This window comes from Platichthys flesus, chromosome 4 (genome assembly GCF_949316205.1).
Source record: "Platichthys flesus chromosome 4, fPlaFle2.1, whole genome shotgun sequence".
Classification (NCBI taxonomy): domain Eukaryota; kingdom Metazoa; phylum Chordata; class Actinopteri; order Pleuronectiformes; family Pleuronectidae; genus Platichthys; species Platichthys flesus.
In genome coordinates this window covers 264020-289841 of record NC_084948.1, presented here as the reverse complement: position 1 = coordinate 289841, position 25822 = coordinate 264020, and the positions used below count along the sequence as shown (strand labels likewise).

Sequence of the window (25822 nt, the reverse complement as noted above, 5' to 3'; positions counted from 1 at the left end):
CTCGGTGTCACAGATCACAGATGACCTTACCTGGTCCAAACAAGCAGACTCTGTGGTCAAAACTGCCCAAAAAAGCCTTTAGTTCTTGAGGAGACTCAAGAGGTTTGGCATGGCTGCAAAAACTTTAACAAACTTGTACAGGTGCACCTTTGAGCGCATCCTCTCAGGCTGCACTACTGACCGTCTTTGTAGTTGCTGTGCTGCTGATCGCAAGGCCCTGCAGAGGGTGGTGAAGACAGCGGAGCGTATCATCGACTGCCATCTCCCTTCCGTGCAAGGCATCTACAACACAAGATGCCTGAGAAAATCAGGAAAGATCATAAAGGACCACAGCCACACAGGCTTTGGAATTATCACACTGCTGCTGTCTTGCAGGCGTTACCAGAGCATCCGAGCACGGACTACCAGACTCAAAAACAGCTTTTTCCCCCAGGCCTTAAGGCTTCTGAGCAAACAACATGTGACCCACTGAACAGTTATCATGTACATTCTGCTCCCCCACTCATACTTACTACAAATGTATTCATATTATTTAATTTAATATTCCTCACTCCTTCACCCTGTAAACTGTTGCTAGCCTTTCTTTTAAATTTAAATTGTTGCCCTGTTGTATGTTTTTTATCTTGTAATGCTACTATAACTACTGCGTTGTTGTTGCCTGCCAGGTCACAAGAATTTCACTGGTCTGATGATGCTGTCAGTGTTTCATGTGACAATAAACTTTGATTTGATTTGAATAACTTGTTCATCAAGATCGATGTGTGATTTTAGTGTTCCCACTAATTGAGCCGTATTTATTGTATGGAAATCACTTTGAGCTGCATTTCTTGATCTTGTCTGTATATACATGCACAATATTCAATACTTAATTACAAAAATTGCACAAAAATGTAGAAAATTCTGACTGTACTAGTTATTGATAAGGGCTGAAGATGGGTTGATGTTTTATTTCTTGGTGGCAGCATTGTCTGTTATGAATAAATACAAACACTGATACAGAAGTAAAGTTGCATTAGCTACTATGACAGTGACATGATGGTGCAGCATTATGTTACAGATTCAATCGTTTTCTTTGGTATCGGAGGTTAGCTGAGTGAACCTGATGCTACTGATAATTAAGAACTCATATTTGTGCCATTTATGAATTAGATATTTTTTAATCACATCCAGAGTATGGGAATATGAAACCATTCAGAATGATTATTTGATGATACAACGATTATTGGATTATTGGATGTGTGTTGACGAACTATCCATTAAATGAAAGGATTGTAAGTATTGATCACAATTTCTCAGACTTTAAGAAGATTTGTTGATTTGCTGGTTTTCATCTAAGGTTGATTTTATCTGGTCATATATTAAATTTACAATAATAGGCAGCAAATACTCACATTGGAGACGATATAACCGGACAATGTTTTGCTTGAATAATTTAGCGATGCATAATCAAAATTAAGTCTTTTTTCTTTTCTTTGAGTCTCGTTAGGTTACTTTTTTAGAATAATAGGAGGTTTAAACTTCCTTAAAATGCGGATGTAACTCTCAATTATTAATCATAATAAGATGGTACACGAAAACAGACAACAGTGTCACTTGTGTATAAAACCCTATTTATGTTAATAGTACTGTGGTGCACCAGACAATAAAGGTATCTTCTGTCTATAGGTCGAGTTAATCCTCTCCTCTCTCCACCACAGGTTTTTCTTGGACATAGCTTCCGACTCTCCACCCAGTGACAGTGTCAATCATAGTCTGTCCTTCATCAGTGATGGTAATGTGCTGGCCCTCCACCGCCTGCTGTGGAATAACCAGGAGAGGATTGGCCAGTACCTTTCCAGTAACAGGTCAGAGACAACATACTATTGTGTTTTGCTGTATGATCTCAATACTAAAACTAAATTCTTCATTCATATGTTTGGGGGTATGAATTATGATCTGACTTCCAGAGATCACAAGGCTGTAGGCAGACGGCCTTTTGACAAGATGGCAACCCTGCTAGCCTACCTAGGACCCCCTGAACACAAACCCGTGGCTGACACTCACTGGTCCAGTCTTAACCTGACTAGTTCCAAGTTTGAAGAGTTCATGACCAGGTTGGTGTACTACTGGCCTGTAACATGTCTCCATATTGACTTTTTTCTTAAGCTCCCTTTTTTCCACATGCCCTGTACAAGTAAGTCAAGATTTATATCACTGCTGAGATTAATTTTCTGTTTTCAATCTCTAGTTGATGTCTTCTACCTTATTGCTAAATGTATAATGGATGTTGTGATTATATCGCTGTTGTCAGACCTTACCTTCATTGAATTAAATGAGTGGGTTGGAAAATTATTATTTCTCACCTATTTTTGTTTAGTTTGAGAAGATAAGGCTACATCTAGCATGTTGCTCTCCATCCTGAGCACCAAACTGTGAACTTTTGGAGACAGAGACTTCTGTGTCGCACCCCCCTCTGGCCAAAATACACAATGCCGAATCTTGACATCTTAAAAAAATCTGTCGGGCACTACCTCTTCACTAAGGCCTTTGGCCTCAGTTAATGTTCCACTCTTCTCATTATTTCTCTTCTGTTTTGTCCTATGACAGATACAAACAGCCTTGGGTGCCGTGAAAGGCACTATATAAATGCAAACCATTATTATTATTACTTTGATATGTGTGTTTTCCCCGCATACTCAAATTCTTTAATTCAAGCAGAACCAACTCGTCCATGCATTTGTTACCACTAGACTGGATAATTGATTTCTTTATCATTAGGATGTCACAGGTCTGTGTAAAGACTCCAGCTTGTAGAAAATGCTGGAGCATGAGTGCTGAAAGGACTCCTGTCTAAGCTTCTCTGCATTGGCTTCCTGTCAAATTCAGAATATAATTCAAGATCCTGCTCCTCACATATAAAGCCCTTAACAATCAAGCCCCTTCATATATGGAAGAGCTCATAACACCATATTATCCATACACTATAGATCAATTCGCTCCCAAAACACAGGCTCTCTTGAGGTTCCAAAAATCTGTAAGTGTAGAATGGGAGGTAGAGCCTTCAGCTACCAGGCTCCTCTTCTGTCGAACCACAACCTCCAATGGATTCCTATTGTTTTGAAGCCAATAGTTAGGGCTGGATTAGGTGAGTCCTGAACCATCCCTTAGTTATGCACATTCATTATTTATTTTACTACATGTCACAAAACTATCCTGGATCAATTTGCTAGACCAAACAGGAAGTTAGCCATTTTTGACCTTTTTCACATGAAAGCTCTCCTCCTAGTGCCACATTGAGCTTGTTTCTGCTAGAGGTTTCTTCCAGTAAACAAGGGAGGTCTTTTTTCTCCACAGTCGCCAAAGTGCTGGATCATTGTGGGAACTGTTTGGATTTTATGATTTTGCGCTATACAAAGAAAATTGAATTGAATTGAATTCCTTCATATTCTAACTGTGAATTCAGTGTTTTAATGACAGGAGTAATATATACAGTAGCTTTACCTTTTTATTTCAAAATCACTCATTGCATTTAAGCATCTCCCTTTCTCTTGCACATGCTTAGACCTTTGCCGTTTAATACTCTTGGTTGTTCTCACAGATGCAGAACTACTAAAAACTACAGATTTTCCAGTGTTTCCTCTTATAAGTCAGAATATGAATGTTATATGAATGTCAGGGCTTCTGGCAACTTGGATTACACCACAGGAGCAGTTTGGAGGCATATAATGTTTTTTCTGTTTTATGACGTTTGAAGAAGGACTCACAATTGACTATAATTGGATTGGAAAGTCTAACAAAGTTTACCCCGGACACTCCACACATGTGGACTCAAACACTTCAACTACCCCTCCATTAGCTTAGGGCTGTGTAGATAATGAGTGAATTTTATTTTTTGATTAACCATTCCTTTAGGGCTAGAAATGTGCCATATAAATCTATTTACTATGTATAAAAAGTCTCTGCTCTTTAGGCACCAGGTCCATGAGAAGGAAGAGTTCAAAGCATTGAAGACGCTCAACATCTTCTACCAGGCTGGAACATCCAAGACTGGGAACCCAGTGTTCTATTATGTGGCTCGCAGGTAGGACATGAATGTCCATTTTACTTTTCTGTTTATTAACATTTTGATTTTGTTGTGGATTGTCTGGAGCTTTTTATATTTTTCGATGTGCAAAACAGTGCTTTATCATATTTCTGCATTTGTGTTAAAGTTATAGAGCTTCAGCATAACTCATCATTGTTTGAAAAACTCCACAGACATTATCAGTTGGAAACATAAATCAGCCAAAACGGGCCAATTGTGCATACTGCGTTACCTTGACTATGGCTAGAACATTCAACCAAACATTGAGTCAACATGTACCTAACACATCTTGGTATTCTTATAATGCAGTAAACTTGAACAGTTATAAATATGGTTTGATGTTATACAAAGAGTCTCTGGTAAAGTATTCTTGTGTTAGTGTACCTTATAATGTCAGGTGTTTCTAATGTTTCGCCCCTCAATATATAACCTTGAGAAAGTATTAGACATACCCTACAGTATATTTCAGTCCAATAAGATAAACTACAGGAGACTCTACATTAACATTAACTAGTGAATACTACCATGATTACACACATACAAAATCTTATTTTAAATTTGTACTTAAGGTAACTAGGTTAGGTTTATAACCCAGTCAGTTTGTTTGTTAGTGTCTTTGCTTGTGAGCAAGGTAACACAAAACTTGGTGGAAGGATGCTTTATGAGTCAAGGAAGAACGTATTCAATTCTGGTGCAGATTCAGGTGCCAGGTGCAATTAAAAGTTTTTCCCTTTATTTAACATTGTGGGATTTTTCAACATTTAACTGATTTCTCAGAATAATTCAAGGATTTTGGTTTTAATGGTATGTTTAGGAGACTGATACTTATGAATTGTGTGCAATTTGGTGCACGTAAAAATATGAAAATCTAGAACTAGTAAATTTAAATATGGTTTCATAAGGAGGCTGTTGGGCCTTGGCGGAGGTATAAACCCAAGTGAGTAAATAATAATAATAATTTGTCAGAGACTCTAGTAACTTATATCTTGTTCAGCAAGGCAATAAAAACCCTTTTTAATATAAAATCTAAATATGCATAAAATGCTACCTCTTTTCAAAAAGTTTGTACTTTTGAAAATCCCTTCTGAAGGATCTTTCCCAAGAACACTTTGACATGCGCACTAGACGAGCCAGGGATCGAGCCACTGATGTTTCGTTTTGTGACTAACATGCACTATCAATCAATCAATCAAATTTTATTTGTATAGCCCATATTCACAAATTACAATTCATCTCATAGGGCTTTAACAGGGTGTGACATCCTCTGTCCTTAACCCTCAGCAAGAGTAAGGAAAAACTACAAAAAACCCTTTTTAACAGGGTAAAAATATGTAGAAACCTCAGAGAGAGCCACATGTGAGGGATCCCTCTCCCAGGACGGACAGAAGTGCAATAGATGCCACGTGCAGGAGAACATCATCAATAATCAAAGTCTCTAGCAGCATTGATGAAGCACAGTCCATGCTCAGCAACCATCTAGACCACGATCCACCATCCAGACCAGACGCCACTTCAGTCCTCAGTCACCGTCCACCGCCGCCCACCAGGAGGACCCATCACAAGCCACCACTGCGGTCCTGGTCCACCGCCCGTGCCCAATGCCAACGCGACACAGGGTCCGCCACCAGCACCACGATCAGCCCACATGACTCAGAATCCGCCACACTGGATCCAACACCGCGACCCCCGGTGCGCGATCCACAAACCGTAATCCATGGTGCGGCCACAGAGGCCCTGGATCTGCGGGTGATAAAGCAAAGGGATTCCGGGGAAGGGGGATAGGGATGGAGAAGTGGAAGGAGAAGCTGGAAAGAGAAGCTCCGTGTGTCATGTGTCATAAAATAGAACAAGTAACGTTCTGGCGCACTAATTAGCTCTAACTATAAGCTTTATCAAAAAGGAAGGTTTTGAGCCTACTTTTAAACGAACAGATGGTGACTGCCTCCCGAACTGAAAGTGGTAGATTATTCCACAGCCGAGGGGCTTGATGGCTAAAAGCTCTGGCTCCACACTACTTTTAGAGAATTTAGGGACGACAAGTAGGCTTGAATTCTGGGAGCGGAGTGCTCTAGTGGGTTTATAAGGTATTAACAGCTCTTTAAGGTATAAAGGCGCTATATTATTAAGGGCCTTGAAGGTGAGGAGGAGAATTTTAAATTCTATTCTAGATTTAACTGGAAGCCAGTGTAGCGATGCTAATATTGGAGAAATGTGCTCTCTTCTCTTTGTTCTTGTCAGGACACGTGCTGCAGCATTTTGGACAAGCTGTAGAGTCTTTAACGACTTCCTGCTGGAGCCTGATAATAATGAATTACAATAGTCCAGTCTCGATGTAACAAAGGCGTGGACTAGTTTTTCTGCATCTTTTTGTGAAAGGACCTGTCTAATTTTTGAAATATTACGCAAGTGGAAAAAAGCGGTCGTAGAAATTTGTTTTAAGTGACTATTAAAGGATAAATCAGGATCGAAGATCACTCCCAAGTTCCTGACTGTTTCATTGGAAGCAAGGGCAATGTCGTCTAGCGCAGCTATATCATTAGATAATGCATCTCTAAGGTGTTTGGGGCCAAGTATTATAACCTCTGTTTTGTCTGAGTTTAACAAGAGAAAATTGCGGGTCATCCAGATTTTTATGTCCTTGAGACATGTTCGAAGTTTAGTTAATTGATTACTTTGTTCAGGTTTTATTGACAAATATAACTGGGTGTCATCCGCATAGCAGTGGAAATTTACCGAGTGTGTCCTGATAATGTTTCCTAGTGGAAGCATATATAATGAGAATAAAATTGGGCCGAGCACAGAGCCCTGTGGAACACCATGATTAACTTTGGTGCGCACAGATGACTCATCATTAATTTGCACAAATTGGGAGCGATCAGAAAAATACGATTTAAACCAGTTAAGGGCAGTTCCATTAATGTTAATTAACTGTTTTAGTCTTTGTAATAAAATTTGATGGTCAATTGTGTCGAATGCTGCACTGAGATCTAACAGAACGAGGACAGACACAAGTCCCTGATCTGAGGCTATTAAAAGGTCATTAGTGACTTTTGCCAAGGCTGTCTCTGTACTGTGATTGGCTCTAAACCCCGATTGAAAGTCTTCATATATATTATTTTCCTGGAGAAACTCACACAGCTGATTGGCTACCACTTTTTCTAAGATTTTAGAAATGAAGGAGAGGTTAGATATTGGTCTGTAATTGGCTAAAACCTCTGGGTCTAGGGTGGGTTTTTTGAGTAGGGGTTTGATGACAGCTATTTTAAAAGACTGTGGTACATAACCTGATGATAATGACAGATTGATAATGTTAAGTAACAAACTATCAATTAGGGGCAGAATGTCTTTAAGTAAGTTGGTAGGAATGGGATCTAAGATACAGGTTGTTGGTTTAGAACCTGAGATTAATTTGGTAAACTGATCACGGGTGATCAGAGAGAAGCTGTCTAAGTAATGGGTAGGATTCTCAGCCGTTTCTGAGATCTCTGTTGTTGGGAGGGTATTAGTGCCAATTGAGGGCAGGAGATGGTTGATTTTATTTCTAATAGTTTGAATTTTATCATTAAAAAAGGTCATAAAGATATTGCTATTTAGGGATGGAGGAATACTGGGTTCAGTGGAGGTGTGACTCTCTGTCAGCCTGGCTACAGTGCAGAAGAGAAACCTGGGGTTATTTTTATTCTCTTCTATTAGTTTTGAATAGTAGGCGGCTCTTACTTTGTGGAGAGCCTTTTTATATTCTTTAACACTATTCTTCCAGTCTATGAGGTTTTCAACATTGTTGCTGGAGCGCCACTTCCTTTCTAGTTTTCTTGATAATTGTTTTAACTCATTTGTCTGGGAATTATACCACGGAGCTAATTTACTATGTTTGACATTTTTCTTTTTTAGAGGCGCTATTGAGTCTAATGTTAATCGTAATGAGTCTGCAGAGCTATCGACGAGGTGGTCGATCTCAATGGAGCTCAGGGTTTTAAAGAATTTGTTGTTTATATCTACTGCTAATACGGGTTTAAATGTAATTGGGATTATTTCCTTAAATTTAGCTACAGCACTATCAGGTAGACATCTAGAAAATGAATTTTTTATTAGTGGCATATATTCAGTTATTGAAAAATCAAAGGTTATTAAATTATGGTCTGATAGAACTGGATTGCGCGGAAGTACTGTTAAATTTTCAATTGCGACACCGTACGATAATACAAGGTCAAGTGTGTGGTTACCACAATGAGTAGGTTTGTGCACACACTGACTGAAACCAATAGAGTCTAGTATTGAAATAAATGCTACGCTAAGGCAATCTTTATTATTATCAACATGAATATTAAAGTCACCAACAATAATAATTTTATCGGTCTTTAGGACTAAGTTTGATAAAAACTCAGGGAATTCCTTTAAAAATTCAGTATAAGCCCTGGGAGCACGGTAAACTACGGCAAATATGATTGGCTGTTGGTGGTTCCTGGATTGGCGTGGAAGACTAAGAACCAGACATTCAAATGACTTGTAGCTGAGTTTAGGTTTAGGATTAATTGATAGACTGGAGTTAAAAATAGCAGCAACTCCACCTCCTCGCCCAATTTCTCTAGGAACCTGTGAATTGATATGACTGGGGGGAGTAGATTCATTTAGACTGACATAATCATCAGGATGCAGCCACGTCTCAGTGAGGGACAATAAATCTATGTTGTAATCAGAGACTATTTCATTAACTAAAAGAGCCTTTTTTTCCAGTGATCTAATGTTTAAAAGACCACATTTAAAAGTCTGGGTTTCCTGTATTGTTTCAGAGGTTGTTTTAATTTGTATTAAATTTTTGTGTGGAGTTCTCGCTCTATTATTGTTTAATTTCAATAATTTAATCGGACGGTGAACAGACACAATCTCTATGGGGTTTTGTGACTGATCCAGAGGGAGCGCAGAGAAGTGTTTAGCACTGCAGCTCTGATTCCTGGTCCCAACTATGGGTTGTCATGTTATAGACTTAGTAATATTCCTAGATAAGAGAGCTGCTCCATCCCAAGTGGGATGAACGCCGTCTCTCCTAACAAGACCAGGTTTTCTCAAAAAAGTTAGCCAATTATCTATAAAGCCCACGCCGTTTACACTACCCTATAAACAGGTCTGAAGTGGGGTGCAAACGTTTACATGGCTTTTTCAATACAAAATACCTTTTTATGCTGGTTTACTCACTTATTAGCCATATTTGTTAAGGTTGAGTCAATTTCAACACCATTGTTAACTGAGCATTAGTTGACAGTTCAGAGCGCAACCTCACCTTGTTCCTGCTGCTTCTCACTGTTGCCTGGCACCCAACCCCTGCTCGCCCATGTCCTAAGCATGCAGCGTGCCCTCACTGCTTGAAACTCCAGTCCCTCTTGCAAATTGACAGAGTTTCTGTGGGTCCTTCCACAGCAGTTCCGCATGAGGCAGGTACCTTACCCCAGAGCATGTTGACCAGCTCTTGTTTTTGCACAAGAATCTAAACATATCCCAGCACTAGCTTTGCATAAACTACATTCAAACAACAGTAAAGTATTGCCTATTTTTTGTTTATCTTGTAAGTAAATTTGTATTCATTCTATTTAATTTAGCTTTTATTTATTGTTTAAAAGTAGCCTAAGTGGCATACATTTCTTAATCTGTCAGTTTTTGTGCAGTTGACAGGGGCTATACAATAATAGGGCAAATTTGTTTTTCTTTTCTCTATTGGCTGCCCGGCAGTCATTAAGTTAATGTTAATAATGCACTCTAAGTGAATTTAACTGTGTTGTATTTGAAGGTATGATTCAACTATTTTCCTGGGTCCAGTATTCCAATAAAAAAATTACCAAAAGAAATCGCAAGAAATCGTAATATCCGATCACAATACTTACAGAATCGCAATAGCCAAAGAATCGCAATACATATCGAATCGCCAACCTAACTGATCGTATCGTATTGGGAGGTCCCTGCTGATTTCCGTCCCTAGTTATTCCTTTTCTTTTACGAGGACAGTGGGTGTGCTGTTGTGTTTGTGTATGAAGAGAAACTGTTGAAACTTGAGGAAGACGTCCAGTCAAAAAACATTTGGTCACCAGATTTGTTCACTCTTCTCTCGTCTTGATATTTACTGTCTCAAAAAGGGCAGATTTGGCTTGGTGACTCGTAGTGACTTCCTCAGTCGTTGCAGGCAATTGGCATTCACCTCTGTCATCAACCCAAAGTTGTGGCTCAGTGAACAGTGCAGAGTAGCACTCCCTTCCTGGGTTTGCCAACAGATGGGTGTTGTATAACAGGGACAACCTAAAACAGTTGCACGGGTCGTCTTAGCCAATCTCAGGGGCCTCATTATATTTTCTTCTTCTTCACAAGCCCATGGGTTATCTCTAAGAGACGGTCCAGTGATCCAGGCAGGATCTGTAATAGATAGTTATGTGACAAATCAATACTTTCCAGGTTTGTGGCATATTTGTGGGCACAGTCCAGGACCTGTTGTTACTGAGGTTGAGAGCTTGAAGACGGGGCAGTGTGTTGTTGATGAAAACAACTCTCTCTAGCTCATTATCTGACGAATCCAATACTTTCAGGTTCCAGTGGTAAGCTGTAGGCTGACAGGGGGCGGTTTTCCAGGCTGTCCAGGTGACATTTTTACCTGGTAATAAAAACATCATCTGAGTTTTTTATTTGAGAAACCCTTAAGCGATACTGATTAGTCTCATAGTTCCCTTAATAAAAACTATAATTTCAGATAATAAGCAGGATTTCATTAACCTGACTCATGGTTGTTACATTGATGTGTGGTTTACACATAATTGACTATATAAAAATTTATGAAAATACTTTTGTCTGTGGTAAGTCTCCTGTACTTTTTATTTCAGTTCCCCTTACCATCTTGTTCATCATTTCCATCCACTTGGTAAACAAGTATTCTAAAGGGGACATATTATGAAAATTCCACGTTTGTACACGTTAATTTGGTTATCTGACATGTCTAACGTCCCAAAAGCTCTGGAAACCCCCCCCACAATTTGTTGTGGCTCATCTATGTCAGAAACGATACGCTAGAGTGCGTCAAATAGTATTACGACCCAAATTGACGTCACAGTATTCTCGCTACATGGCTCAGCGGCTCGCTGCTGGTGGATGTGCCGGTGAGGGGACCCCACCCGGGAAACATCGGACTGGGAGGTGGGGGGAGAGATCCCATTTCGGGTCCGGTGTGGAGGAACAATGCTCTCTGAGGCTAACCCGACTCATAGCTTCTGTGTGTGTGTGTCGCCCCCGGTTGAAGCAGCCTATATAAATAGAAACCCCCCACGATAATAGCACGTGTGCACCTTGCACAGGTAAAGGAAAATATTTTACGGCTCGAGAGGCAGCAGTCAATGGAATACGGAGATAACCAAAGTTTTATTTTCCCTGACTAAATAGCGGAGGGGATGGAAGAAAGGCGGGGCTTCTGTTCAGTACAACAGCCTGTGAGAGAGAAGGAGATTCGGCACTCGCTGTGGTTCCCGGTCAGTTTCTATGTTCATCATCAGGGGCAAGTGAGGGTATTTAACGACCCGGCTGAGGTGAAGAACTTTATAGACCAAAAACGTGGAAACGCTACTATGCAGGAAGTAGATATCCTAGATTCCTGTTGCAGCCACAACTTCCTGGAGCTGAATGCAGAGATGGTAACAGACTTCAGGAGGAGCCCAGCCCAAACCTCCCCGGTCACCATTTTTGACTCCCCCAGTTAAAACATTGGAGTCTTTCAGACCTGCCAGCTCTCCTAGACCTGTTCCAATCAAGGACCAGTAAGAGAGCAGTCAAGATCATTGCTGATCCCTCCCATCTCGATCACCACCTATTCCAGAGACTCCCATCCGGAAAAATGTTCCGGGCTATCAAGACCAAAACCTTGATTCCGAAATACATTTAATGAATACTAAATTGTTCAAAGCAATTTTTTCTTTTCTTGCTGTTTAATCTGTTCTATACCATGTGTGCAAACTAGAAGATGTGTTTTTCAGCCGGTGGTCCCAGATGTGGATCAGGGCAACTCTCCTTCATTTTGGGAAGCAGTGGGTGCGGTTTATGTTCATGTGCCTGTTAACTGTTTATTTTATGTTTTGTTTGATGATGCTGACTGCCAGGCTAAATGCTGAGTTTGTGTAAGCTTATAGTGTAATCGTTATTATGTTGGTCAATGCTTAATCAAGTGTTTTTAAGGTATCATAAATGAGTAATATACTTGATTCTATATCATTGGTCTCCGGGAACGTTCGTGGTTTAGGTCACCCGGTTAAGCGTGGTAAAGTATTTTTACCACGCTTCATCCAAATGTCAGGTTTCTAATCTTAACTCAATATATAAATGTACTCCCCATAACACTGGGACATTTCTTTGGACCAAATACAGATGATCTGCTGTCTTTTTAAATGTTATATTAAATTCTGGATAATGACTGGAGCAATATATTAATGGAGGTGACTTTAATTAATATCTTGACCCACATCTGGACAGGCTGTCTTCGGCCCCTCCCCCCAGTATTGTGACTGTTACAACTCTCAATAATTTGATGATGTCAAGGAAGTTAGTGGATATTTGGTGACTGCAACATCCATCTGATCGTGATTATTATTTTTATTCTAATGTAGACAATTTCTATTACTAAAATTTCAGCAGACACTTTTAGTCTGCGAAAAACCACAGAAGCTTTTGGCGAGGCAATTAAAGGGACAACAAGCGAAACAATCCTTATACAAAATACAATCCAAATTTGGCCTGCTGCTTACAGACTTCAAAGATATTAACAATCAATTTCAGGAGTTTTATTCTTAAATTTACACATCCAAATTGACCGCTACACAGAAAGATTTGATGGTTTCTTTGAATCGCTTCGACTCTCACAAAATGCCACTTTCAGGGGGAATTTGGCAGGCAATCAAAGCATTACCTTCTGGAAAGGCGACCGGACCGGTTTGGGCCAGAGTTTTACAGGGCTTATCAAAATGCTCTCACACCAAAATTAATGGGAATGACTTGCAACACTTTTAAAAACAGGAGGCTCCCAGCCTCCTTGAACAAAGCAAATATTTGTGTTATATTAAAGTAAGATAAAGATGAAATGAATCCTGGCAATTACAGGTCCATTGCTCTGCTAAATAGTGATTTGAAAATATCAAAAATAGTAACAAAAAGGCTGGGCAAGCACATAGCAAACATAATCCACCCAGATCAAACAGGTTTTGTTGCAGACAGAATCTAATGTCCAAAAAATCTTAATGTTTTCTATGTTCTTCATGAAAAAACATGATAGCCCTGCCTCTCCTTGTATGGAAAAATTGTTTCACATATCATGGCCTTAAGCTCACGAGAGATCCAAAACATCTTTTAAATGTTACTTTACAGAATCAGTACTAGAGAAGCTTGATTCTATCATAGTCTCCCTCATATGATGTTACAAATCACACAAGTCTCACTAAAATGGGTGGTCTCTGTTTGCCAATTCTGAAATACTACCATTGGGCAGCTAATTCCAGGGCTCTTACCTCCTGGAATTGTGCGGTGCAGAGGCGGAGAGGAACCTTTTGTGGCTACGACTTAAGGCCTTTGCTGTTAAAAAATCCTCACTTCCTACTCTTTGTGTTCCAGCCCTGCCCTCATAGGCAAGTCAATCCGACATATCAAATGAGATAACGCTGGCTCGCTTGGCCCCTAGTATCTCTTCACATGCACCAATTTGCCAAAACCACGCATTTAAGCCTGGACAAATATTTTTTTTTTATGCTGTTTGCTGAGAGGGGGGGCATCATAACTTTACTAGATTTGTATAATTCGCTCCATTTAGTCAACTAAGTAGTAAGTTTAATGTTTCACGCTCAAATCTTTTTTGATATCTTCAAGCTGGGCAATCCCCCACCACCACTCACCCTCCTTGAAAATCTTGCTACCTCCTGACTCCAAGCACCTCCAAAATTCATAGAATGTCTGCCTGGTCAGGTTTCTTCTGGCATTCTTAGGGAGACCTGGGCTAGTGACTTGAACTCGGTTATATCTGCGGAGCTCTGGGAAGTGGCAAAGACTGATTCATTATTGTTCTATAAATTCACACTACAGATTTTTCCATTAAAAAAGTGGTGCATAGACTGCAGTTCTCAAAAACAAGGCTAAAACGCTTTTTCCTATCACTCTCTTCTCAATGTGATTAATGTGGCCCTGCTGAGGGTTCAATGGCTTAGTTTTTTGGTTTTGCCCTAGTCTGTATAATTTTTTGATTACAATTTGTCATTGGCTCTCAAAAGCCTATTCTAGAGACATTCAGCCAAACCACAATCTGGCTTCCTTGGATGCTCTGCAGAGACTCTTAAGCTTCCTTATGAGGTGTAGAGCAAATTGCTCTACACCTAGGAGTTGCGGTTGCTAAGCAACTTCTTCTTTTAACTTGGAAGTCTACTTCTCCACCCTGCTTTCTAAACTGGCTTTAGGATATCTGCGTCTCCACAAAGGCAACACAGAAAAGATTTGAGAACACATGGGGACCTGCTCAGTGGAATATATCTTTACATTCACATCAACTCTGACCTACCAAACTTCATCAGTGGATGTAGTATATTACTCTGTTCACTTGTTCATGTTTCTTAGCCGCAAGCACTTTTCCAAAGGATCATACTGTATATGTAATTGAGTAATCTGTCTGTCATCTTTTTTTTTGTTTTTGTTTTGCTTTTTTCAAGTTAAATTTACTATATTATATGTCCTTTTAACTCTTTGTTTACCTGAAAAGAGTATAAAAAAAGAAGTAACAGAATTAAACTATTTTAAATTAAAATATATAGAATATGAACAAAAAATATACCTTTCACCACAGAAAATGTCTGTATATAAATAAAGTATGCAGTGGTACAGGATAATTGCACAGAATGGAAAAGCATCAACCCGAGGCGCTTGTGTATAATCCTCTTTATGGTCTTCATCGGGTGAAAGGTCAAGGTTACCGTCCAGAAGGGGTTTGGTTCCCTTGGGTGCGCAGTCTTTGGTACAGGGACCACAAAGGAAGTTTTCCACGGGGCTGGGACTCTCTTTAGACTGAAGCTCAGGTTAAAGATGTACAAAACCACCTCACAGGGCTGCTCCGCAAAATCCCTGAGTAGTCTGGAACTGATGCCATCAGAGCCTGTAGCCTTCCTCACCATGATCCTCTTCAGAGCTCCCTCTTAACCTGATCAGCTGTTAAGTGTTTTTTTTTTTTTTTAAGATATCAGGTTGGTAGATCTCGGCTTACGTTTGGAAAAAGTAATCTTGGGCTCGAAAAGGGAAAAATTCCCTATGGGAACGATGAGGAATAATTGATTTGATTGATTGGTATTCTGGTCGATCTCCTCTTTCATAATGTGGATGAATTGTCGTGGCCATTAAAGTTTTGTATAAACCTGTGGAATGCTTATCAATGTCACCTGTGACTCAGCTTGTACTTTAAGACTTGTCAGTATGCATGGGGAAGGTGGCTACAGTAGAGATTAGTTGTGTGGACTGTGCCGGATGTGTAGATCGATGATTCATTTGATCAATCAGCTATAGGACAGTCAGCCCCTTCACTTTGTCTTGGCTTTTGGGGTAGCTGCTTAGTATTGTGTAGCCCTGTAGTTGTGGTTGAGTTTCTGTCTTTCCTGGTTACAACCATTGCTGATGTTGTTAAGTTAATCCAACTCTTTTTTCTGGTTTTACTATTTCAGGGTCTCTGGTTTGATACCACAGAAGCTAAAGAGCTCTTGCAATCCTAAATATATTATGCTTGCAATTTTGGTCTTGCTCATTTGTACAAACCCACCACTCAACTAAACATGCAATTAATTTAAATTTGAATTTGTTTATTTATCTTCTTTCTGTAGGTTCAAAACGGGGCAAATCAATGGGGACCTGCTCATCTATCACGTCCTCCTTACCCTCAAACCCTACTATGCCAAACCCTATGAGATAGTGGTAGACTTAACTCATGTAGGACCCAGCAATCGCTTCAAGACTGACTTCCTATCTAAGTGGTTTGTGGTCTTTCCTGGCTTTGCCTATGAGAACGTAGCAGCTGTTTATGTCTACAACTGCAATACATGGGTGAGAGAGTATACCAAGTACCACGAGCGGCTTCTGACAGGCCTGAAGGGCAGCAAGAGACTCCAGTTTATTGACTCTCCAGCTAAGCTTGTCGAGCATATTGAACCTGACCAGCAGAAGCTGCCTGCTGCTACGCTGACTCTGGAGGAAGATCTTAAAGTGTTCCATAATGCCCTCAAGCTGGCCCATAAAGACACCAAGGTCTCAATAAAGGTGAGGATGCAGCTGTAGCCCTTGTAATTATAGGTGCTGAATACTTCAACATTATAATTTTTTCATATTTTCTTGTTAATCAGGTGGGATCGACAGCAGTTCAGGTGACCTCAGCTGAGCGGACCCGTGTCCTTGGCCAACCAGTTTTCCTCAATGATGTCTACTATGCTTCAGAGATTGAAGAGATTTGTCTCGTGGATGAGAGCCAGTTCACTCTCACAATGGCCAATCAGGGCACACCTCTTACTTTCATGCACCAGGAGTGTGACACCATCGTTCAGTCCATCATCCATATACGGACACGCTGGGAGCTATCGCAGCCCGACTCTATCCCACAGCACACCAAGATCCGTCCTAAAGATGTTCCTGGCACTCTGCTCAACATTGCTCTGCTCAACCTTGGCAGTTCTGACCCCAGCCTCAGGTCAGTCATGTAGGACAAATATATATTTTAGCAAGTAGTCTTTACAGCTTTAATGGAATAAGTGGGGCTACAAAGGGAAGGATACTATAAACCATTTGATTAAGAAACCATTTTTTTTCTTTTATCCCAAATTTTTTTATTTTCTTCTGCAATGTTAACTGTTGTTAATAGTGAAACAATTTCTTTCAAGAGAAAGCTCGACTACTTAGTATTATTTTTTGTATCAGGATTGTACTTACCAACATGTCATATCACTTCTGTTTTGCCCTGCAAATATGAAATTACCTTTTGTGTTCTTAATTATGTAGACACACAAGGTAAGTAAGGTTATTCTACATGCCCAAAAGAACTTCAGACATGTAACCAACTTATCACCTGACTTATTGTCTTTCTCACGTCTAGGTCTGCAGCTTACAATCTGTTGTGTGCTTTGACCTGCACCTTTAACCTAAAGATAGAGGGCCAGCTGTTGGAGACGTCAGGCCTCTGCATCCCAGCCAACAACACCCTCTTCATAGTCTCCATCAGCAAGACTCTTGCTGCCAATGAGCCCCATCTAACACTGGAGTTTTTGGAAGAGTGCATCTCAGGCTTCAGCAAGTCCAGTATGTCCACTTAAAGGGATAGTTCACTCAAAAATAAAATTATAAAATTATTTTTTACTCACAACTATGCCAATGGAGGGTTGGGTGACGTGTTTGAGTCCACAAAACACTTCTGGAGTTTCAGGGGTAAACTTTGCTACAGCAGAATCCAATACAATTGAATTCAATGGTGAGTCCTTCTTCAGTCATAATAAAACAACAGAAAACACAACATGCCTCTATACTGCTCGTGTTGTGTCATCCAAGTGTCCTCAAGCCCCAACATTCATATTCAAACTCTTCCTACGTGTTGCATTCGCGGACCTTCTGACACACCATTGTGTGGCTAATAGCAGCTAGCTTAGCCACTTCCTGTGGACATTTTGGCTTAAAACATGGTATAAATAACCTTGTTTATATACAAATATAGAGTCGGGGCTAGCTGACACTTTAATGACACCACACAAGCACTATGCAGGCATGTTTTTTTCCCCTGTTTTATTACATTTGAAGAAGGACTCGTCATTTACTTCAATTGTATCTTATTCGGATGCTACAACGTTTACATCTGAGACTCCAGAAGTGTTTTGTTGAGTCAAACACCTCACCCCTCCATAGATATAGTGGTGAGTAAATAATAAACTCATTTAAATTTTCATAGAACTTTCCACTTAAAAATGGCACATATGCATGATGTCAAGCCGGTGTCAGAGGGTGACATTACACAGCACAGAGAGTTTCATGTAATTGTAGTGTTAGTTAAAGCTTTATGTGATCCCACACATCAAGGTTTCGAACAAGGTTGTGTTTGTGATTATATAAATAAGACCAAACAAAGTAAATTGTGTCTTAAAGGGGACATATTATGAAAATTCCTCTTAAGTAGTGCTTCTACACCTTAATTTGGGTATCTGGCATGTCTACCAACCCAAAACTCTGGAAAAAAAAAACTCCTTGCCCGCCTACAATTTATATACAGGCTTTCTGTCATAATCATGTAATATTCCAGCCCCAGCTGAGATAGTCTTGATTACATTCCAATGGCATCGCAGTTATTTACTGAAACTTTTGAAAGGTCTGGAGGACCTTTAGAAGATATTACACAGCTGTTTTCCAACACAGATTACTCTTGTATGGTTCTAATTTAAAAGAGGAATGGTTTATCTACAAAACGACGAACTAAAATAGTACAACCTACTGTAAACCACTTCCAACAAATGACCCAACTCTGAACTTGTCTGTACCTTGTGTTATAAAGTAAACCGGGAGCTGTGTTAAGTGTCTTTGTTGGTCTGTTACAGGTATTGAGCTCAAGCATCTGTGCTTGGAGTACATGACACCTTGGCTGCTCAACCTAGTTCGCTTCTGTAAGCACAACGATGATGCCAAGCGCCAGCGTGTTACTGCAATTTTGGACAAACTCATTACCATGACCATTAATGAAAAGCAGATGTATCCCTCTATCCAAGCCAAGATCTGGGGAAGCCTTGGCCAGGTATGTGCACCACACCAACTGTTTGAGCAAAACATGACTTGTGGTGTAGGCATCTGACTTTGCCAGTGTTTCCTCAGATAACAGACCTGTTGGATGTGGTGTTGGACAGTTTTATTAAGACAAGTGCCACAGGAGGTCTGGGCTCCATCAAAGCAGAGGTCATGGCTGATACTGCAGTGGCTCTGGCTTCTGGGAATGTCAAATTGGTCTCCAGCAAGGTGAGACTCCTAGTTGTGAGCTCATATTGCATCCTGGAATAATGTCTTAAAAGTTACCCGTACTCTCCACATATCTTAACCTGGAAATACTTTTTAAATGAATATGATGCTATTGGTGATCTCTACGTTGTCAGAGGGGAAATTGTTTTTCAATCAGTGAGTAAAGCAGTGTTTGTGAGCAATGCCAAACACTCATGTTACTTGGCCACTGCATGTACATGCTTAGTTTTCCTGATACCTGATACCTGATGTCATGACTCTACTTTACATGAGGTTAACTAATGAAGCAACAGTAAGATTGCCTCGTCCAAAGTAACAGCATTTTGCAGTATTTTTAGTTTCGTAAGATCCAGTGGGGGTGTCTTGTCATGTGTCAACATTCTTGAGAAGCAACTATATTTGACACATTTTCCTGCATTAACACATCACATCTACAGGAAGGCAATTTCATCTACTCACTCTTCAGGAATACACTTCAGGCAGCCCCAAACAGGCAGCACCACATTAGCAGGTCAACTATGCAACCTAGTAGTGCACTCAAAAAAAGTGGTTCTGTAGTGTTACTGTACCTCTGCTCTGTCTGTATAGAGCATCTGGCATGTGCTCTAGGCATCAGTTCAGCAATGTATAAATTTAATAGAGGCAGAAAAGATGACATGCAAATACACATTGCATACATTTTTTCTACTTTAAACCACTGATAAATAATCTTAGGGGTACCAATACCTCAAACAAAATCCCAGAAAGTTGTAAATTATGGGCCCATTAAACTGGAAAAAGTTTCACCACACAACTGCACATGATTCAGTCATGCCTCTCTTTATCTCTCTCTTGCGACCGCTCTCTCTCTCTTGATAGGTTATTGGTCGGATGTGCAAGATCATTGACAAGACATGCCTGTCGCCAACACCCACGCTGGAACAGCACCTAATGTGGGACGATATTGCCATCTTGGCACGCTACATGCTCATGCTGTCCTTCAATAACTCCCTGGATGTTGCAGCCCACCTGCCCTACCTGTTCCACGTGGTGACCCTGCTGGTAGCTACAGGGCCGCTTTCGCTTAGGGCTTCCACCCATGGTTTGGTCATCAACATCATCCACTCCCTCTGCACCTGCTCACAGCTTAACTTCAGTGGTGAGCAATAACATCATCTGTGTGCTTAGGCCAGCATCCTGCTGCCATTGTTGTATCAGACCTGTATCAAACTTTAAAAGAGCAATGCAAAGGCTTGTGCACTCAAGCCACTTGAGCAGTAGGGAACACACACTACACAGTGGAAATGAACGTATGTTATTGTGTTTAATGATTCCAGAGGAGACAAAGCAGGTGCTGAGGCTAAGCCTGACCGAGTTCAGTCTGCCAAAGTTTTACCTGCTGTTTGGCATCAGCAAAGTCAAGTCAGCTGCCGTCATTGCCTTCCGCTCCAGCTACAGAGACCGTTCCTTTTCACCAGGCTCTTATGAGAGGGAGACATTCGCCCTGTCCTCCCTGGAGACTGTCACTGAGGCCTTATTGGAAATAATGGAGGTAAGTAAGAGAACGTCAAGCCTACTCGACATAGGCTGTTCAGTAATACTCTTTCCCCAGTGCATTCATTGAATGTAGGACAACCTCAGATAGTCCATCATGTGAGTGTAAGAAAGTAGGAAATAAAATGTATACTAATGTAATTGTCTTTTGGGTTTCTTTGTTTACCACACATTGAGAGATTACTGACACTAAATTATCAATGTCAAAAAGATGTACAGGCTCACTCTGGTCTGCACCTCACTTGTTTGTCTTCTGTCTAAGAGATTTTCCAACTCTGGCCAATGTTCTCAATCTGTTTGCACCGTTTTGTCTTTTTTCAGGCTTGTATGAGGGACATCCCAGCCTGCAAGTGGTTAGAGCAGTGGACAGAGCTTGCACAGAAGTATAAACTTCCTTCATCCTATTTTAATGCATCAATGCTAAGAACATTACACTCTGTATCATATGTGTTTGTGTGTGGTTGGATTCTAGGTTTGCATTCCAGTATAACCCCTCTCTTCAACCAAGAGCGCTAGTGGTTTTTGGCTGCATAAGTAAGAGAGTGAGCCATGGCCAGATCAAGCATATCATCCGAATCCTCAGCAAGGCAAGCCCTCTGCTCAGCATAGACCGGGTGAGAGCCCACCTTCACTTATACAACCATCTCTGTCAGAATTGAATGGTGTGTTTTTGTCAAGCTGGACTACTTTAACTATTTTACCAATGGATACCCTGGAGGAGGAACACATTTCCATCGCCTTGATGTGTTTTGTCAAATTGTGGTCAACTTCAAGCACTTCATTCATTTTTTAAAGCACCTCATGGCCAGCAGATTTACTCAGCAGACATTTTGTTACACTCCTCTGTTCCCTCTGAGCGCATTTCTCCCAGGAAAGCAAAATCTTCCTCTGTACTCTCTATTTGTGCCTCTGCAATTTCATGTACACCACCAGTTTGATCTGCATTTCTTTGTAAAGTGCCCCTTTTCATCACACGTCCTGCACTGAGCATTACGAGCAGGGCAGTCCTTCCAGAGATGTTTTCTTCCCTGTCTGCACCTGCTGCATCCAGATGACTGGATTTCTGCTTTCTCCTTCTCTGCCTTTGGCCCACTGGTGTTTCATTTGTGTATTGCCTAAAATTCAGTTTTTCAATTAAATAAAATTTCATTTGTATTTAGCCTTCATCATAATATACAATATCTCAAGGCACTTTACAAGGAGTTCAATACCTTAAAAATTATATAGAAACCCACAGTTCCCACAATGAGCAAGCACTTTGGCAACTGTGGAGAGAAAATAACTGGAAGAAACCTAGCAGAACCAGACTCATTGTGGCCATCTGTCTCGACCGGTTGGGTTGAGCAGAGAAAAATGGGGAGGAGAGGGGAGAAAGGTGGAAAAGAGTGGAGGGAAGAGTGATTTTTTGGGGAGGGAGGGGAGAGTAGAGAGACATCAGGTTTCAACTCTGAATACTTGGTATAATGAAAGCAATAAGAGTGATAATTATGGATGGAAAGATGTATTAATGATAGCAGCAACAGTTAAAATAATAATAATAGTTGTTCTTGTCTGAATCCTGAAGTTCTGGAGTCAGAGATACTTGCAAAGAGAGAGAGAACTGCTCTGACCCTCGTGGCACTGGCTTTTGCTTTTCACTGATGCACTCTGTCTCACTCTTGTCAATGCTTTTTCTAATGTCAATTGTAAGATCATGATAGTTTAGTATCTCGCATAATAATAATATAATAAACTTTATTTATATAGCACTAAAAACAGAGTTTACAAAGTGCTTTAACAACAAAGCAAGAGAATGACAATACAAATAAGTGAGCAAGTGAAATAAAAGGTGAAAAGAAAACAATAAAATTACAGTTTCACATGAAAGCAGGTCTATAAAATAGGTGCTAGGAAGTGATTTAAATGAAGTCACTGACACTGCAAGCCTTATCTCCTCAGGTAAGCCATTCTAAAGTCGAGGGGCCCTGATGGCAAAGGCACGGCCACATTGTCTTTTCAACCTCGACTTTGGAACAGCAAACAGGGCTACAACTGAGCATCTAAGGCCCTTAAGGGGTCAGTAATTTTGTGATGTAGCCTGGGGCCAGACCCTGGCATGCTTTTAAAGTGATCAGTTAAATGTTTAAGTCAATTCTAAAATGGACAGGGAGCCAATGCAGAGAGGGGGTGATGTGATGTTGCCTTTTGAGACCAGTTAGAAGCCTAGTTGTTGCATTCTGAGTGACTTTTGGCTTATGCCAGAGAGGAGGGGGTTACAGTTAATCAGTCTAGAGCAGACAAAATTAATTACTTTTTGCAAGTCCTGGTGTGAAAGTACAGGTTTGATTTTTGAGATGGTTCTGATTTGTAGGAAGCAGGACTGGAACCTAACCCCTAACCCTACTTTTTCTATTTGTGGTTTGAAAATGAGTGATTGTTCAAACAAAACTCCTAGGTACCTGGCAACAGGATGTGCATTGATTGTTCAATCTGATTGATGGGGTTAGGTGGCTTTCAAGGGTCTCAGCGGAAGGTATATCTGTCTGTCATCTGCATAGAAGTGGATGGAGACGTTGTGGGGTTGTATGATTTGGCCAAGAGGAAGCATATAAATAGAAAATTCAAGTTTAAAATTGTATTCCAACCACAATTCGGTCCCTTATCAGCTGTTCTCTTAGGAGCAATACACTTAAAATATCTGCTGCGTCACCACCGGCTGCATAGGCAAGGGCCGTGTTTGTCTTTGTGAAGTGTATACAGAAGACACAGAAGTGAAACCATAGTGGAAAAAGTATTATTGAATTTTAATTCAATGCTACTATTACAAATATGAAAATTAAAACATTAATGAGAAAATGAGGACATCTATGACTGAATACTTCTGTAACATCAGATTATCATATTTCATTCATGATTTGAAGGGTAAACATTTTTTTTTTATTTGAGAGTAATTCACTTGCCAAAGATGAGATAAAATACGCAATATATATGTAAAAGATGAAAGAGGTTCATGATAATATTTTTTTTTGACTTTTTTATAGATATTGTGATATTGTTAAAATGAATTATTTTAAACACAATTTAGTGAAAATTGTATATTGTGAAAGCCATAATGCAAATAATAGAACAAAGGGATCAAATTAAGTGATGACATTTTACACCCGAATGGCGAAACAAACTTTACTGTGACATTATAATGTTATGTATTCCATACACTGTTCATAAAATGTTCTGGCCATTATTCAATGCTACACCTCAGGAAAAAACATATTTAATTTACAGTACATATTTATGAACATTTTTCCTGCAACTTGACTCTTTGGAGGAGACAAACAACTGCAAAATTGTCATTTTTGTCAATTTTCTTCATCTCACCATAACAGGGTCTAGAGAGCTGTCTGAAGGGACCGGACAATTACAACAGCCAAGTATTAATTGAAGCCACAGTCATTGCTCTAACCAAGCTGCAGCCTCTTCTCAGCAAGGTATACAACCACTCTAAATCCACTTGCAGCCACAACTACAGCTGTTATTTTGTGTTCAAAGAATAGCCTGTGCTTACCTAATACTTACTAAAAATTAATAAACTGAATCCTCAAGTTTCACACTTAAAATTGTGGCAGTATTTGAAATGTTATCAAATTGTATACCTGCTATGTCTCTGTGGTATTTGCCAGCTCTACTGACTCATTTGCAAATAAAATGGAATCAACAGGACAAGACTGAATTTATAGTAGTTAACCACCAAAGTTGTTATTCTCACATCTGGAGAAGATGTAAAGAAGGTCCCAGTTATCAATTGATGTGGCTATGGTCAGCTTGGATAATTTTTTTCATCAAGGCTGTGTATAGTTATGAATCATGTTAAGTGGAATTAGTATTGCTAAACTTAATTCGTTTTTAAAGCCATTTTCTAAATTGTGATATACGCAAATTTTATATCAGATGAGGAGTCACCAAATCATTAGTGATTTTCTGATCATCCCTTTGGTATGTGGATATGTGTCAAATGATCATTCATCCTTACCATCATAGATATTAATGAAATTTTCCATGCAGATTTTATCAGAAAAAAGTCTTAGAGCCCATCAACAAAGTAGTTCATTGAGCTTTTGACCGAGCCTGACAATGTAATGATCTCTAACTGTCTGAACAATATTTTAAAAATTCAGTAATGCCTCTTCTGAGAAGCATCTTTAGATAACTGATGATATCTCAGCAACAACTCAAGAAGCTAAAACCAAACTTGCTGGACGTCCTGATGACATTATTTGCTAACTTTTGTGAAAATCTGACCAATTTTAGAATATAGTTTTTTCTTGTAAATTTAACTTGTTCAGTTTAGTCAATAATAATGCTGTAATTGTATATAGTATACTGCTTTAAAACAATATGACAACACTATTTATTTTAAAGGAGGGACGGCTTGTCGAAAATCCGAATTCCATAAGTTTATTGTATGACCAAATCAACAATTCAGGCTTCATTCATGATTCCTTGTGGTAGTTGAGCCTAAACCTGTGTGGACATGTCAAGGAATAACACATTTATTTATGTCCCTGAAAATACCAGCACAACCCACCCCTTATGTTTACAGACTCACATTGTCTAGGAATTACTGTGCATATGAGCCCCTCCTGTGTGTGTTGGCAGGAGTCCCCCATGCACAAAGCTCTCTTCTGGATCGCAGTAGCTGTGCTGCAGCTGGACGAAGTAAATCTGTACTCTGCTGGAACTGCCCTGTTGGAGCAGAACCTCCACACTTTGGACACAATGCGCATCTTCAATGACAAGGTAAATAACTGCCTTAAAACACGCCTATCCTCAACCTTGGGAAGGACAAGGTCTCCAGTGCTTACCCATTCCCACATTTTTATGTTTGATGCCTATTGAAAACCACTATATTTCATTGTGTAGTTGAGACAGTAAATGGTTTTAAATCGTTGACAGATTACATTACTTTATATGTGTCTTCTCCTCCAGAGCCCAGAAGAAGTCTTCATGGAAATTAGACATCCTTTAGAGTGGCACTGTAAGCAGATGGATCATTTTGTGGGCCTCAATTTTAGTGCCAATTTCAACTTTGCACTGGTGGGCCACCTACTTAAAGGTAAAGCAGCTGCTGAGAGATAAACATTCAATGGCAGTCATCCAATGTTAAATTAATACCTTGTAGTCTTTGTTAGAGCACTGGGTGGACATATTCACATGAGCCACCTTGACAACAAAAAT

The 25822-nt window shown here is 40.0% G+C and overlaps 1 protein-coding gene across 3 annotated transcripts in view; it reads left to right on the top strand.

The window, feature by feature from the left end:
* LOC133951805 (neurofibromin) overlaps positions 1-25822 on the top strand; it is a 154431-nt gene that overhangs the window by 103951 nt on the left and 24658 nt on the right. For all 3 annotated transcript variants that reach the window (XM_062385986.1, XM_062385985.1, XM_062385984.1), the window contains exons 33-47: positions 1698-1844; positions 1947-2093; positions 3950-4060; positions 15925-16357; positions 16441-16781; positions 17184-17386; positions 18667-18860; positions 18938-19078; positions 19937-20216; positions 20395-20609; positions 20933-20994; positions 21084-21225; positions 23974-24075; positions 25244-25384; positions 25574-25700. In XM_062385986.1, the coding sequence (XP_062241970.1) occupies positions 1698-1844; positions 1947-2093; positions 3950-4060; positions 15925-16357; positions 16441-16781; positions 17184-17386; positions 18667-18860; positions 18938-19078; positions 19937-20216; positions 20395-20609; positions 20933-20994; positions 21084-21225; positions 23974-24075; positions 25244-25384; positions 25574-25700 (2786 nt within the window). The remainder of the gene's footprint in view (positions 1-1697; positions 1845-1946; positions 2094-3949; positions 4061-15924; positions 16358-16440; positions 16782-17183; positions 17387-18666; positions 18861-18937; positions 19079-19936; positions 20217-20394; positions 20610-20932; positions 20995-21083; positions 21226-23973; positions 24076-25243; positions 25385-25573; positions 25701-25822) is intronic.